The sequence below is a fragment of the Uloborus diversus genome, chromosome 5 (assembly GCF_026930045.1).
Source record: "Uloborus diversus isolate 005 chromosome 5, Udiv.v.3.1, whole genome shotgun sequence".
NCBI lineage: Eukaryota > Metazoa > Arthropoda > Arachnida > Araneae > Uloboridae > Uloborus > Uloborus diversus.
Window position 1 is genome coordinate 129,295,784 of NC_072735.1, and position 14,586 is coordinate 129,310,369.

At 35.6% G+C, this 14,586-nt stretch overlaps 1 protein-coding gene across 1 annotated transcript in view; it reads right to left on the reverse strand.

Annotated features, from left to right (window-relative positions):
* Positions 1-352: 352 nt before the first annotated feature.
* LOC129222215 (histidine-rich glycoprotein-like) overlaps positions 353-14,586 on the reverse strand; it is a 39,402-nt gene continuing 25,168 nt past the window's right edge. The window contains exons 2-3 of the mRNA XM_054856693.1: positions 7,264-7,657; positions 353-3,339 (exon numbers count right to left, since the gene is read on the reverse strand). Of these exons, the coding sequence (XP_054712668.1) occupies positions 1,916-3,339; positions 7,264-7,657 (1,818 nt within the window). The 3' untranslated portion in view covers positions 353-1,915. The remainder of the gene's footprint in view (positions 3,340-7,263; positions 7,658-14,586) is intronic.

Below are 14,586 nucleotides of genomic sequence, written 5' to 3' on the forward strand. Positions count from 1 at the left end.
TCTATCAGTGATTTATAGGGGTGAATTCTGGGTTCCCATTCGTTTTGAACGCAAAGCGATTTTGGAACACAAAATTTCGACCCACCCTAGTGTATCCAAGTGAATGCCCACTTTTTTGCTGCATTTATTCTATTCATTGTTTTTTTTTTTTAATTTGTTCAATTTAAGGTCAACTTTACTTTTTCAGACGTTAATATTTGAATTTCTCTTTGGAATAAAAACCAAACACATATCCTAGTTCACAAATGAAAAAAGCAAGCTGTTTCTTATTTGTAAATTTGTACAGTGTGCATTAAATAATTTGAAGTTATTCATATTGTTTTGATACTTCGTATACATAAAAAAGTTTTTATTTGTTATTTAATTATTTACAAGGAATCCATTCAATACACAAAATTTCACAGCTTCTTTTACAGCATCGAGCAAACGGTTAATTAAGAGTAAATGCATAATGAAACATTTTCTTACAAAGTCATCTCGTGTAAACAATTATATTACAAAATAAATGCTCAACTCAAAATTACTGGATTGCAAAACACTACGTCGCCAAAAAAAAAAAAAAGAATTTAAATTATAAGAAAAAGAAAGGTATTTCATCAAGTCTACTAGATTTTGCTTTCAGGAATTTTTCAACTGAAAAAATCAATGAGACAACAATATGTAAAGTTTTTAAATTCGCACCATGCATAGTTTTCTAAAGCAAACCTAATTATTTCCAAATCAAATATTTTGAGCGTTATTCTTATTGCAAAAAAATTTGAAAAGCTGTTGAATTATTTTTCTCTTTTTTTCCTAACTGAGCCCTCTGAGATCTCTACTTTAATCCTTGTTTTAAATGCACGTTATTGACTCAAAGGACAAACTTGCCAACTTTTGCACGTATATTTATCTACTAAAATAAATGAAATACAATTTTAGCAACTTTATCTTCTGTGATATTCGTAAGAATTAAGTTTTTAAAGCAAAGACTAAAGGATCGGTAAAACATTTGTGTTTCGCATTAACTTCCGCTTCAACAACATATTTCTTCTTTGTGATGTTGATAATATTTATTGACTTTCTTTTTGTTCGTATCCTAATCTAAGCCTTATGCATAATTTAATTTTACACAAGTCACATTAATATTTATCGTTTTGGTTTTGTATTCATATTTACATTGATCGTTGTGTTACCTTACATTCTTAATGTTCTGAGTTGCAGCACAATGTTGCTAATTTGATAACAGATTCTTGTGTCCATGTTTTAGCTTTTCCAGTGAAGGTACTTACAGTTTATTCAGTGGAATCCCGTTACAACGAGTACCAATACAACGAAATTAGTTTTCAGTCACTGATTTAATTTCCATTACGTTGTTTGAATTCCGTTACAACAGGAAAAAAAGTGCTGTCCTTTCAAGTTCGTTGTAACGGAATTTTTCACTATGCGATGAAATCCCATTACAAAGAAGTATTCGTTTCAACGAAATTAGTTTTTAGTCCCGATTTATTTTCCATCACATTGCTTGAATTTCGTCACAACGGAAAAGAATTACGGTCCTTTCAAGTTCGTTGTAACGGGATTTTTCACTGTACAGTAAAACCGTTACAACGAAATATTCGTTTCAACAAAGTTAATTTTTAGTCCCGAATTAATTTCCACCACGTTGCTTGAATTCAGTTACAATAAGAAAAAAAGTGCTCTCCTTTCAAGTTCGTTGTAAAGGGATTTTTCACTGTATAATGAAATCCCGTTACAACGAAACATCCGTTTCAACGAATTTAATTTCTAGTCCCGATTTAATTTCCATTACGTTGCTTGAGAACAGGGGAAAAAATTGCAGTTCCTTCAAGTTCGTTGTAACGGATTAACTCGTTGTTCGGGATTTCACTGCAGTTTAAAAATAGATGTTCAGGTTTAAGCATTCAGTTCCTGATACTCAGTTACGCCGCAATCCCGCTTTTTCTTGTCTTCTGTCATTTTGTTCTTCCGGTAGAGTTAAGTGTTCCTGACTATGTGCTCGTGCGTCTAATGATTGATCATAATTTTTGGAATGCGTAGGGTGAGGTTTGTAAGCGTCATGTTTGTGATGTCCATGATGATGTCCGTGCAATTGCGTAGGACTTTGCGAATGATGACGAGGATGGTTAGAATGATGATGATAATTTCGAGGCTTATCTTCGCCAAAAAGTATTCTATGGTACCGCTTCTGATACTCGTCATCGTGAAATTGTTTGCGGTTCCTGCTTTCGAAGGACGGTCGTCTGGGATGCTGCATATAGGGCAGAAACCCGCTATGATAAGATGGCTGGAAGTTACGAGTTTGAGGTTGGTTAAATTGTTCTTGGTTTTGAGCAATTCCATCATTGTACATGCCTTCTACTTGTTTCCCGAAGGTGTTTTTACTGTGATGTTTCTTTGCAATTCTTTCCTCGGCTTCGATTTCATGTTGCTGTGGGAAATCATGTTCTTCCTGCTGTTGATTTGGATGGTGGCTGCTGTGATGATGATGGTGATGATTCCGGTGATGTTGATTATGATGGCCGCTGTGATGATGATCTGGATGGTGCTGTCCGCCATGGTGACTGCGATATTCAGAGCCATAAGTGGAATGATCATCATTATGATGTTCTTTTGAATCGTAATTTACTTCATGTGAATTTCGATAATCGTCGTGGTCATGAGGATAATCATCTTTTATATGATCTTCTGGGTGGTCGTGGTACGATTCCTTGTGGACGATAGGCACGTGCTCTTTGTAAACATTGTGCGAATGATGATGGGGCACGTAAGGTTGTATCTGAGCCTGATGAGGACCATGATGACCAACTTGAGGGCTGTATGCTGGAGGATTTCCTTTCTTGATTTTGTGCACGGAATATTTTTTGTTATGCAAATCCGCTTGGTGATGTCCTTTGCGCTTTTTAGTTCCTTGATGATGTTTTGTAGAATGTCTACCTTTATCATATTTTCCTTCGTGAGAACCGTCATAGCCACTTTTCCCCCATTGATGCTTTTCGTCTCCTTTGTCGAACTTTTTGTTCTTCCCTTCATGCTTCAAACCTTTAGAAAATTTACCTCCTTTCATCTCTTTATGTTCATGATGATCATCATAATCGTGTAGAGAATCTTTGTCTAGGAATTCATCATGGAATGTTTTATGATCACCGTATTCTTCTTTATGATAAACATTCTTGAAACCGTGAGTTTTGTGGCCTATGCTCTTGTCCCGATGTTTCCCGAGTTTGTGCTCCTTGACAGCTTCCCCTCCATAATTGGCACCAACATCATGTTGTTTTATGTTTTCCACTTCTTTGTTATCAATCTTATGATCCTTGGCATGCTTGTCGAAAGAAGCTCCGCCTGTAGTCAAAATAGAGAAACACTTTAAAACTGTACTGATGAAAAATTTCAGTGTTTGGTTACAAGCATATAATTAATTAAAATACACTAAACGACTTTTCTCTGTAGTTATGTGCGTTACAAGACTTACTGAAAATTTGTATTCTTTCATAAGCGAAATGATTCATTTTTCAAATAAGTATCAGTAAACTTACCCGCTGTTCTACGTTTGGAATAAATTTGTACACATCCCATTTGCTAACAACTTGATTCAACAGTCTCATTATTGCCCGCATTTTCTGTTTGATTGATTTTCATGAACTGCTTTACCGGAAAAAGTGAACATAAAAATACCTACTTTTTTTTTCACCTTACTATATAACTTTTTTATTTTTATGAACAAAGCTCCTGATTCCAAAGGAACATCAAATCCCGAAGCTTTTATTTTCTAAGCTCAAAACAGCCTTCACACATTTTAACATGCACCTTATTTCATTTATTTAAAATTTTAATGGGAATATTTTTAAATAAAAGACAGAATATGCAGCAACTTTTTCAGACAAAAATAAAATATTGTTTACAATCGAAGACTAATTTATCAGAAGGGAACATATTCACTTTCTAAAAATGTTCAGGAGATGAAAAAAACAAATTAGGCTAATAGCAAAATTGTTTTATCATATTTTCTGGGTACGTAATTGATCGCAAAGGGCATCACACTCATTTTAGTTTTGGATATGTGACAATTTGTTCGGAAAACGAGATGAATGAAAATCTGAATGTTGATCGAGTCCAAATACATCACCAAATCATATCAAAGTACTTAAACTTAAAATTGGTGGATCAGGTGTCCATAAGATTAACCGAATCAGAAAGTCAGAATTTTTCCTAGCCTTGTACTTTGCAGGTGTTTATGATTGAACTATTTCATAAAATGTGGGACGTAGTGGAGTAGAACGAAACTAAAAGGTAATAATAGCAAGAAGATTATCTCTGAAACACAGATTAAAATATTTCATCTAGAACATTCACACAAAAAATGTGAAAAAAACTTTTTTAAATGGCGAAACGCTGAGCAAAATGTTATTTTTGAAAACACTATGAAGGAGTAAAAATGGACTGCTTTGTTGAGAAGAAAAATAAGAGCTCGAATTGTTAAAAATCAGTTATGGTATAATATACACACATAGATAACATAACATACACACATAATCCACATTATATGTGGAACTATAGATACATGTCCATGTGTTCCTCCAGAAAGTCATTTTTCATCGATATCATCGTTCTCATAGTTCCATGAATCGTACAAAAGATCACTCGGTACATAGCGAATGTTTTGTCATTTCCCGAATTCAGAACTGAAATACCAGTTGGCGATTCGGAGATTTTCGGTACTATATGCTCTTTAAAAAAATAAATAAATAAAGTTTCGTTCAACAGATTCAATCAGGATATGGTCCCCTTTTTGTTAAAAATGACCTGGAAAAGTTCTGGGGGGGGGGGGGAGATTTCTTACTATCGACAGAAAAGTCAAACTTTACTCTTTAATAAACTATGGATTTGTACTGTTAGGACTTCTATATACTAGAGGGTTCGACTAAGACCACCTTAAAGACATAAAAAATGCCAAAAAACGAGTCCTTCTAAACTGTGGATTTGTTCCCTTTTGATAGATTACCTCAATTTTAAATTCAGTTACTAAAGCTACATAAAATCAAATAATTGGAACACTTCTTTTAAATCAGTTGCAAAAGCATCATTATAAATAGCAAATGATTAAAAAAATTTTAAGTTAATAATTAGACTGAAATTAAGTAATGTACTAATAAATATCTCTACAGACTATATCTACATACTAGATCTCGGCAATAATAACTTTAACATTTATTTAATAGATAGCTCTTAGTTTTCACAACTTAATCAGTAAGTTTTCGTAATTTGTTTGTTAATCCAAGATTACAGCAAAAAAAAATTTAAAGCGAAAGATTTTTCTTCTATTATAACTTCAAGTTTAAGAAGTGGCAAAAGACATACTAGCCACATGATTTACGAGAACTTTATACCGATTCTACATCGCGTTCTGCTTTTCAAACTTTATATACTTTTTTTGGGATGATAAATGTTTGAAAAATTATAAATTTGAGAAATTAAATGACATCTACTGATGTCCAGTGCATTACTTGTTCAATTACGAGTAATATTAGTTACGTTTTGATTTGAAATATTTAATACAATTTGTCAAGTACACTTGGGGCAAATTCACTTATTTTCTTAATCTTTCACTATTTTATTAGTGTAAGTGTTATATAATATATTATTACATACAATTCTGGCAGAAATACTGCTGAAAGGCTTAGGCCAGGGGGGTTTCCAAACTTTTTTGATTCATGGCACTCTTTGAAGGATTAGAATTTTCTCACGGCACTCCTAGCCTATCTCTATTATATATGTAATATTGATAGTATGGACATTCACGGAATCCTCCGCCTCTCCCTGTGGCATCCACTTTAGGAGCCCTTTAATTAGGACAGGGTTTCCCAAAGTGGATACAGCGGCACCCTGGAGTGCCGCGAAGTTTCAATGGTATTCAAATAATAAAGATAGATTTAAACCGTGAGAAAATTATAAATTTTCAAAGGGTGCCGCAAATCGGGGGTAAAAGTTTGCAAACCCCTAGTTTTGGCAATCCAGACTGAGCACTTGGCGAGAAAAGAATGACCGATAAAGCAAATTTCGAAGTCGAAACGAACGATTGCGGAACAATGATAGAAATGTGCAATTTTTCGCCAAAAATCTTGCTGGAGAAAAAAAAACTCATTGCTGAGAGTTAATTCGCTTAATGATGCTATTGATGAATGGCCATTTTTGTATACTTTTTTGCAATGTAGAAATATCGCTTAACGATGCTAGTGGTGGTGAATTGCCATTTTGTATATTTTTTGCAATGTGAAATATCGCTTAATGGTGCTGGTGATGAGTGACCATTTTGCATAATTTTTGCAATGTTAAAATATGACTAAATGATGCTGATGATCAATGGCTATTTTGTATCATTTTTTCAATGGGAAAATATCGCTAAATTATGTTGATGTTGAATGAGCATTTTGTATACTTTTTGCAATGTGAAAATATTAGAACTTGATATGGACCACAGTAATAAATTTACTGCAATATGGGTTGGCTTGCATACTGATTTTTGAAAATAGTAGAACTGAATACTTATTCAGCATAAAATTGTATAATCCATGAGTTAAATCCAAAATAAATTTTCGTAAAAAAATATGCGTTAGGTAAAACTTTCCAGAATGTTTCTGGTGCCTTTTTTTTTTTTTTTTTTTTTTTGAGCAATAACTATTGCTTATTGCTTTTATTTGATCGTCCTTGATGTCCGGTCCCTTTTCAGAATGGATCAGGAGCCTCTGCAGCACCGCCGCCCACCAGCCCATGCAGGAGCTGCTCCTCTGGTCCTGAGCCTCCACTAGCAGCACTGTCCACCGCTATCCCCTCCTCCTGGGAGGTGCCGTCCATGTCCTACACACACACGTCAACACCCACACGTCCGTACACACATGCACACACGTAACTACCCAGACCCAGGAGGAGGGGCTGGCTTGGGGGGACAGGAGTCGTTTCTAGAAACAATAGCCCGTAATGAGAAGGGTCCTGTAGCAGCTCGTGATTGCGAAAAATATAATTTGAATTCCAAAAGTCAGAATCGAAATTATAAATACTTTTTTTTTTTTTTTGAGAAAGACAAATAATCGAATTTTTTCGGTTGAGTACTCATTAAGTTCAGTCTGAAATGTTTTAGCGATAGACAAGTAAAACGATTCAAAGAAAATTCCGGGGGTTGTCGAGCAGGGTGAAGTTGTTGATAATATTAGTGTATGATATACTGCGGATACATTTTGAACATCGATATGTGCATGTGTGACAGCTTACCTTGTTCGAACTCTTGGTGTGCTCCCTTCTCTGAAAATTCTTTATATTCATCGTCCTTTTTTGTGCTATCTGAATCATGGTGGCCTTCTGATTCGTCGCTCTCTATGTGAGACTTAAGATCTTCGCTGTCGATGTATTCCCCTCCTCCGTTGGCAGAATCATGTGGTTGATAGTGGTGATCATCTTCTTCTAGGATATATTGTCGGGCTTTTGGCTGGGGTGTATAGTGTGCAGTAAGCTTGGATTCGATGGCCTCCTCCGATGAATCAACTTCTTCTGAGGAGGATTCAGGTTCAACCAGAGCCTTTGCGTGATCTTCCGATGTGGGCTTTGGATGCCTTTTCGACCATGCAAGAGTCAAATCGGCCAGTAACAAAATAAGAAGCAATCGATTCTGGAAAGAACAAAACACTTAGATTTTAAACACTAACTGTTGAAAAATTAGAAGAAATACTTTAATTAATTTTTAAATTAACTAAACTGTAAAAGAATAAGAAAGCGACGTTTCGGTAATAATATCTAGCTAATGCAAGTAATTTTAAACCGTTTCATAGACGTTTTAAAATGGTTGTCACAACGTTAACAACCGTTTTGCGACGTTCATGAAACGAAGTGTACTTACTATCTGGGCAATTTAACGAAACGAAATCAGTTAATATTTAGGTAATAATAATTATGACTTGAGCAAAACAAGAAAGAAATGCATTAATAATAGTTCATTGTGATAGAATAATGAAGAAATCGATACTGAAAAGGAGAATGTATTTTGATTATTATAATAATAATTTGAAAACATTTTCATGAAATTAACGAAAAATGTGTATCTTGTGTACCTCAATACATGTAACGAACAAAGTTAAAATTGGTGACTAAAAGCACATAATTAACGTTGTATAATTTCGTCGGCGAAAAAACTGCAAACTGTGCTTACAAAATAAATTTAACGGGCTATATAATTTCTAACTAGTAATTTTTATACTATGGATCAATATTGTTCAATTGAAAAGTTGCATCAATAGAAGTGCTATGGGTGTTTGGTCTGTAAAAGAAGTTTTACTATTTTTCATAAAGATTCTAACGTTTAATTTGGCAATGTTTCAAAACTGGCGTAGGAGTTTTTAGGGAATTTTGCTAGACGTCGACGATTTAAACGTTACTTTAATTCACAAAATTAACATTTTTGAAAAGCCCTGTGACGGTCGTACAAAGTAACGAGAGTCAAAAATGTAATGACTTATGACTAGTTAAAAAGTTAAATTAATTCGATAATATACTTTTCATGAATTAACGAACAAATGATTCAAATATGGCTTCATTCGGTAGACGAGCAGCCAATATTTTTATTTCTATTCAGAACTTAAATTCAATCGTCTAACTCCATTACAAGTTTTATTTATTCGATGCATAAATTCAGTAGCAGCTAACTTATGTATAATCTACCCAGAGGCGCTTCCAACTTAAATTTTTGGGAGAGTGGAAGTTCTCAATTTGCCGAATGGAACTCGAAATTTCGCAGAAATGATGATAATTTGCTGAATGAAACTCCAAATTTCGCCGAATGATAATATCTCCTAACAGAAATCCACATTTTGCCGAATGGAACTCCAAATTTCACCAAATGTTGATAATTTTGCAGAATGGAACTTCAAATTTCACCAAATGTTGATAATTTTGCAGAATGGAACTCCAAATTTCATCAAATGTTGATAATTTTGCCGAATGGAACTCCAAATTTTACCGAAAGATGATAATTTTGCCGAATTAAGGAAATTTTTTACAAAGCGCTTGGAAAATTAAACATACTTCGAAAACTCTGCGGAACTACATGGGGATCAAGACCTAAAACCCTAAAAAGTGTTTATTGCTCTATTATTAGACCAGAACTTGAATATGCTGCCCCAAACTGGTGTCCGGCATCCGCCACTTCCAAACTTAAATTATATTCAATGCAACACCGAGCATCAAAAATTATTATTAGCGCAGTCTCTTCCACTAATAACGAAAAAGCTGAACAGGAATGTGGTCTGCCTCCTCTGGAGTGTAGGCGCAATCTTACCACCATTAAGTTCACCAACAAACTACATTGCTACAATAAAGACCATATCTCCACCAGAGTGTTCAACGAATGGAAAGACAGGAAAAGGCTTAAAAGATCATCAACGCTCCAACTTGATGGAGACATCAGGGGCCAAATAAAGTTAGAGCATTCCACCTTGAACTTTTTGCAAGAGCCTCTATTTCCCAGAAAGCCACCAAAGGAAACAAAGATTAATTTGAACCTCCTACAGCCATGCTCGAAAAAAGAAGACCCACAAACACTCAGACAAAAAGGCCTTGAGACGATTGAAAAGTTCTCCCGGGGTAACTTTGTGACTGTCTATACGGACGGCTCATCTGACATTTCCCTCAACAAAGGAGGTGCTGGCATTCTCTTCCTCCTTCCAAATGGAGATAAATATACACATAAAATCAACACAGGCATAATTGCTTCTAACTTCACCAGCGAACTTCTTGCGATTAAGGAGGCACTCACTTTTTACATGAACAATCAAGCGATCTCAGTCCCAACTGATGGATTGGCAATCTTCTCTGACTCAAAAGCGACCTTAGAAGCAATCAAAAACGGAGCAACCAACATCACCTCTGCCATAAATGCCCTACTCGAAGACTTGCACGGCAATGGAAAATCCTGCATGCTGCAATGGATACCGGCACACGTGAATATTGAAGGGAATGAGTGTGCAGATTCCCTAGCAAAAGAAAGCAGAAACATTGGCAAACCTTGCACCACCATCACGCTAGCAGACTCAAATGCTGTCGCAAAACATAGACTTCTGCCACATACCTTTAAGAAGCCCCTCATCACCGACTTTGATTACCCCAGAATCCTAACATCTACAATTGCAAGATTAAGAACAAACCACTATAAAGGGATGAAAATTCTTCCCGACAAAACGAGAACTTATATTCCCTGCAAGAACTGCACCGATGCCCAACTGACTCCGGATCACATTCTTGAGTGCCCGGCCCGTATCCCACATGTTCTGCAGCTGGGTATGGTGCCACTGGCTTCAGAACTTCGAGAGGTTCTCTACAGCACAGATGCGTTGCAGCTAGCGGACGCAGTCTTGAAGACACACGGAGCCATTTAATTGTCCATGGACACGACAAAAAAAAAGGAAATTTTTAGAAGGTTACATGACCCTGAAAGCACCACTCTATTTTGCTAAAGTAAAAGTTTGGGGAAATTTTTTTTTTTTTTTTTTTTTTTTAAATAATTTGAATAACATTTCTCCGACTACTTTTTCCTGATTTGGATAAATCATGCTCAGCTAAATACGGTATCCAGATATATTAACAATACCGATTAAAAAATATCACTATCGGAATTTAAATCAATTTAAATTTTCGAGTATCCAGATTCTTAACATGAATCTACATTTTGATAAGTTCTAATGAACTAAATAAGGGTTATATTCATCTCTAACAATTTGATCATATTCGATTCGATCGAATTCTATCTACAAATAGCGCTGCCAGAAATTTCCTTTGCCCCTCTCAGAAGGAAATTTCTCGCTTCGCTACTGGTCGACAAAATTCCATCGAACCGAATACAATCGAGTTGAATATGTTTTTAAAGCTGTTACGTAAACTTTTTTTGGGGGAAAAAAATTAAACTTTCTTTAAATTTTCAACTTCTTAATTTTGCATTGAATGTTTGAACGTCATGTTTTAAAAAAATAGTTTGACGTTTAAAAATTATTTTCTTTTCTCAAATCTTTACTAATAATAAAGCTGAAAGTCTCTCTGTCCGGATCTCTCTGACGCGCATAGAGCCTAGACCGTTCGGCCGATTTTCATGAAATTTAGCGCAAAATTAGTTTGTAGCATGGGAGTGTGCACCTCAAAGCGATTTTTCGAAAATTCGATTTTGTTCTTTTTCTATGATTTTATTTTTATCACCTTTTGGTGGACTTAATTCCTCTGCACCGAGCGAATTACCATAACATAGACGAGCAAACTAACGTAGCATATTAGCGAGAAATTCATCATCCATTATTTGTAAATATACGGGCGAACCAAATGACCTTTTAATTTTTTACTGCGGGAAAAGCCGTGCAGGTACCACTAGTGAAGAATAAAAGTGAACCAGACATTTAAATGTCCTAAATCAAGTTTTTACTTCACTTCACCAAACTGATAATCGTCCAGAAACTGCTTGAAATTATAACGATGTAATTTCACTCTACAAAGTATTTCATGCGTTAATTTATCTATTGCGTGACTTATCGGTTAACATTGGAACATTACATTTTATGAAGTTCCGCACCAAAAAGGTTTTGGGTCCCAACCCATATTTTATTTTATGCCATTTTACAGACCCTTCAATTTAAAAGTATACTCTTAACTCATCGACACAAAGCCAATACAGTGGAAATTCGTGCATTCCCAAAAATCATTGAAACTGATCGAAAATATATTTACGTTTGATTGGCACGCGAGGGTTGTTCGCACTGTGACAACATAATCATTCAACCAATGATTGTTAATATGGGGCAAAAGAAGTTGTACAAATTAATCGGTAGTCGTCTGGGATAATTCCTGGGTAGTAGCTTTTCAAAGTTCTAAGATAATCTAAAAGATAGTCTAAACTACTTTCTTTGTAATTCAGTACTTAATTAAATTTATTTCAGTGAAAAAATATTTTTCAGATTACTTGGCCTCGATTTTATGATCCATGTTTACGAACATGGTGCTATTAACTAGGGCTTTCAAATATTTTTTAATGATTTCTTTTTTTGTTGAAATCGATTTTTTTTTCGATAATTTCATCTAACATTGGTTTCAGAAGTTTTTCTATAAGCCACTAACATTACATTAACATTACGCAAAAACATTTACCCAGAGGCGTCCCGAGCTAACATTTTTGGAAGGGAGGAAGGAACTAATGTTATCGAATGATATCGTCATACAAAATTTACCAAATAAAGATTTTTTTTTGGGGGGGGGGGGAACCTCCCATCGGGGCACCCTGCATTTACTTACTTGTATCAGATATATGAGTGTCCAAGTGTTATCAAAAAGAGTCCAAGAATTACCCCCAGAGGCATCAAAGAATTACCCATGCCCGAGGTAACTCCTAAACACTAACTGAATATAGTTGTTTGCATTAAAAGCTTTGATCGATTTTATAATAGTTTGCCATGTTAAGCTTCATCACAATGCTTAGTGAAAGGAGTCATGTATTGGCGATTGCTTTTTCGAGTTGTTGTCAACACGAGCTTTGGAGTAAAACGACTAATTCTACAAACATCTAGTTAAAAGTATAATTTCACAATACTCACTCACAAGGTTTACTGATATTTTTTCAAAAAATAATGCTAATGCTACCAGGTATAAGCCAGCTACTACGTGCTGTTGCTATAAGGTTAGCCTACATGTTCCCCCTGCAACTATTGTTATTATGTTCCAAAATACAAAAAAGATAGATGTTCTAGTCATTACACTCAATTAATTCGTTTAAGGAGAAACTACATTAAGCACATTGGTGAAAAACTCGATTTTTCAACAGCGTAACCTATCAAAAGTATCACTGAGGTTTCAAAAATAAATTAAACCAGTGACCGACAAAAAACCGTTAAATCTTAGGCGCCGAACAGATTATTTCTCGCTGTTTACATTAAAATCCAGTTTAACATGGCTTCTTAAAGTTTCTTGTTAAGAGAGAACTAGTCGCCAAGGTTATTTTTTAGTCACCCGGGCGACCTGACCTGACATGCAGGATTTGTCGACTCTGAATTGCGCTTATATTCTGAATTTATTTTTTTCAAACAATATTATGCAAAAGTACATTTATAATTACTAAGTAGTTGCATAAGTACAAAGTTCAAAAAGTAGAAACTTTGAAATGTCTCAAAAATTCAGAACATATATTTTCGTTGTAGGTTCTACTTTCACATATTGCTGGGGAAAATTTCATCGGGGCCAACCTGTAGCCGAATGCTGGTCTACATAGACAGACACCCCGTGCCTAAATGCATTTTTTTTAATCAAACAAACAAACAAAAAAAGGCATAATTTTAACAAATTGAGATTTTTTTTTCTTCTTGTGTTCTTACTTTCGTTAAAAAATGATTTTCTGGAGCATGAAAACCGATTCCTAAAGCACTATTCTAAATTTGTATGCGGAATTGCAAGCACACGGTGCTTCGGGCTACAGTCTCGTAATTATCATCTTTTGGGAGCTCTCTATGGAGTCATAGCGTTGAGCGATTTGCGCGAACAAGGAAATTTTATTTTTCTTCTTCGAAGTGCAGAATTAGAACAAGCTCTGCGAATAATGTGTTCCCAAGAGGCACCAGTTGTTCCTTTTCCCTGCAAAGATTTCCTTCTGTGTAATAATGACAGCTGTGGGAGACGCTACTTTGCGAATTCATCGGGGTTCTCAAATCTTCTTTCACGGTCTAACGCATCCGCTAGAAAATGCCGCGTTTGTATTCTGCGCATGCGCACTTTTTACTGATGTCGATTTCTGATCGGACGTGAATTAAATGCTGAGATGTCTTCTTTTGGCGAATACACCGGAATATTCACTGGAAAAAAGATTGATTCGTTTTGAGGAGTAATTACACCGTCAGATTGTTTCACACCATTCCCCCCCCCCCTTTCCCTTTTGCAGAGATGCGATACGAACCAATGTGGATTGCGCGTGATAATTTAGGAAAGTTCTAAAACTTTTCAGTTTATAGGGACTAAGGGGAAACAGCCCCGTCATTTTGAATTTTTCCAGTGTGTGAAGGGGGGGGGGGGCGCAAAGGGGGGTCACTGAAAAAATTTCATCTGAAAACTTCGCAAGCCAAGCTCACTTTTTGGAAAAACATTCATTGTTCATAACCGGTAGGGCAATTGACCTCCCCCCCCCCTTCCCCAAAATAACGGGCCTGACGGGAAATATCAAATTTCATACGGAAAACTAGGTATCTTGACTTATTTCTTTCTCTAAATTGGAAAACATACATGAATTAGTAATAAAGTAATCGCGGATGCTATTAAATGCGGCACCAAGTTAATGTTATTTCTGGAATCGATGTACAGTGCACCTCAGGATTGTTGACGCATGTCCGTAGACGAGTCCACTTCAAAACCAGTAGAAAACAAGGAAAGCATGGGTTGCTAGAATCAAGATGAAACAGGCTTTTTTCGTGAAACTCCATTGTTTGTACACAATGAAAAATAAATTTCAATTAAAAACTGATGCTAAACGCCATGAAAAGGTGCATATCGTGAAAACCTTGGTTTGCTTATCGTGTTTTTTTCTCCACC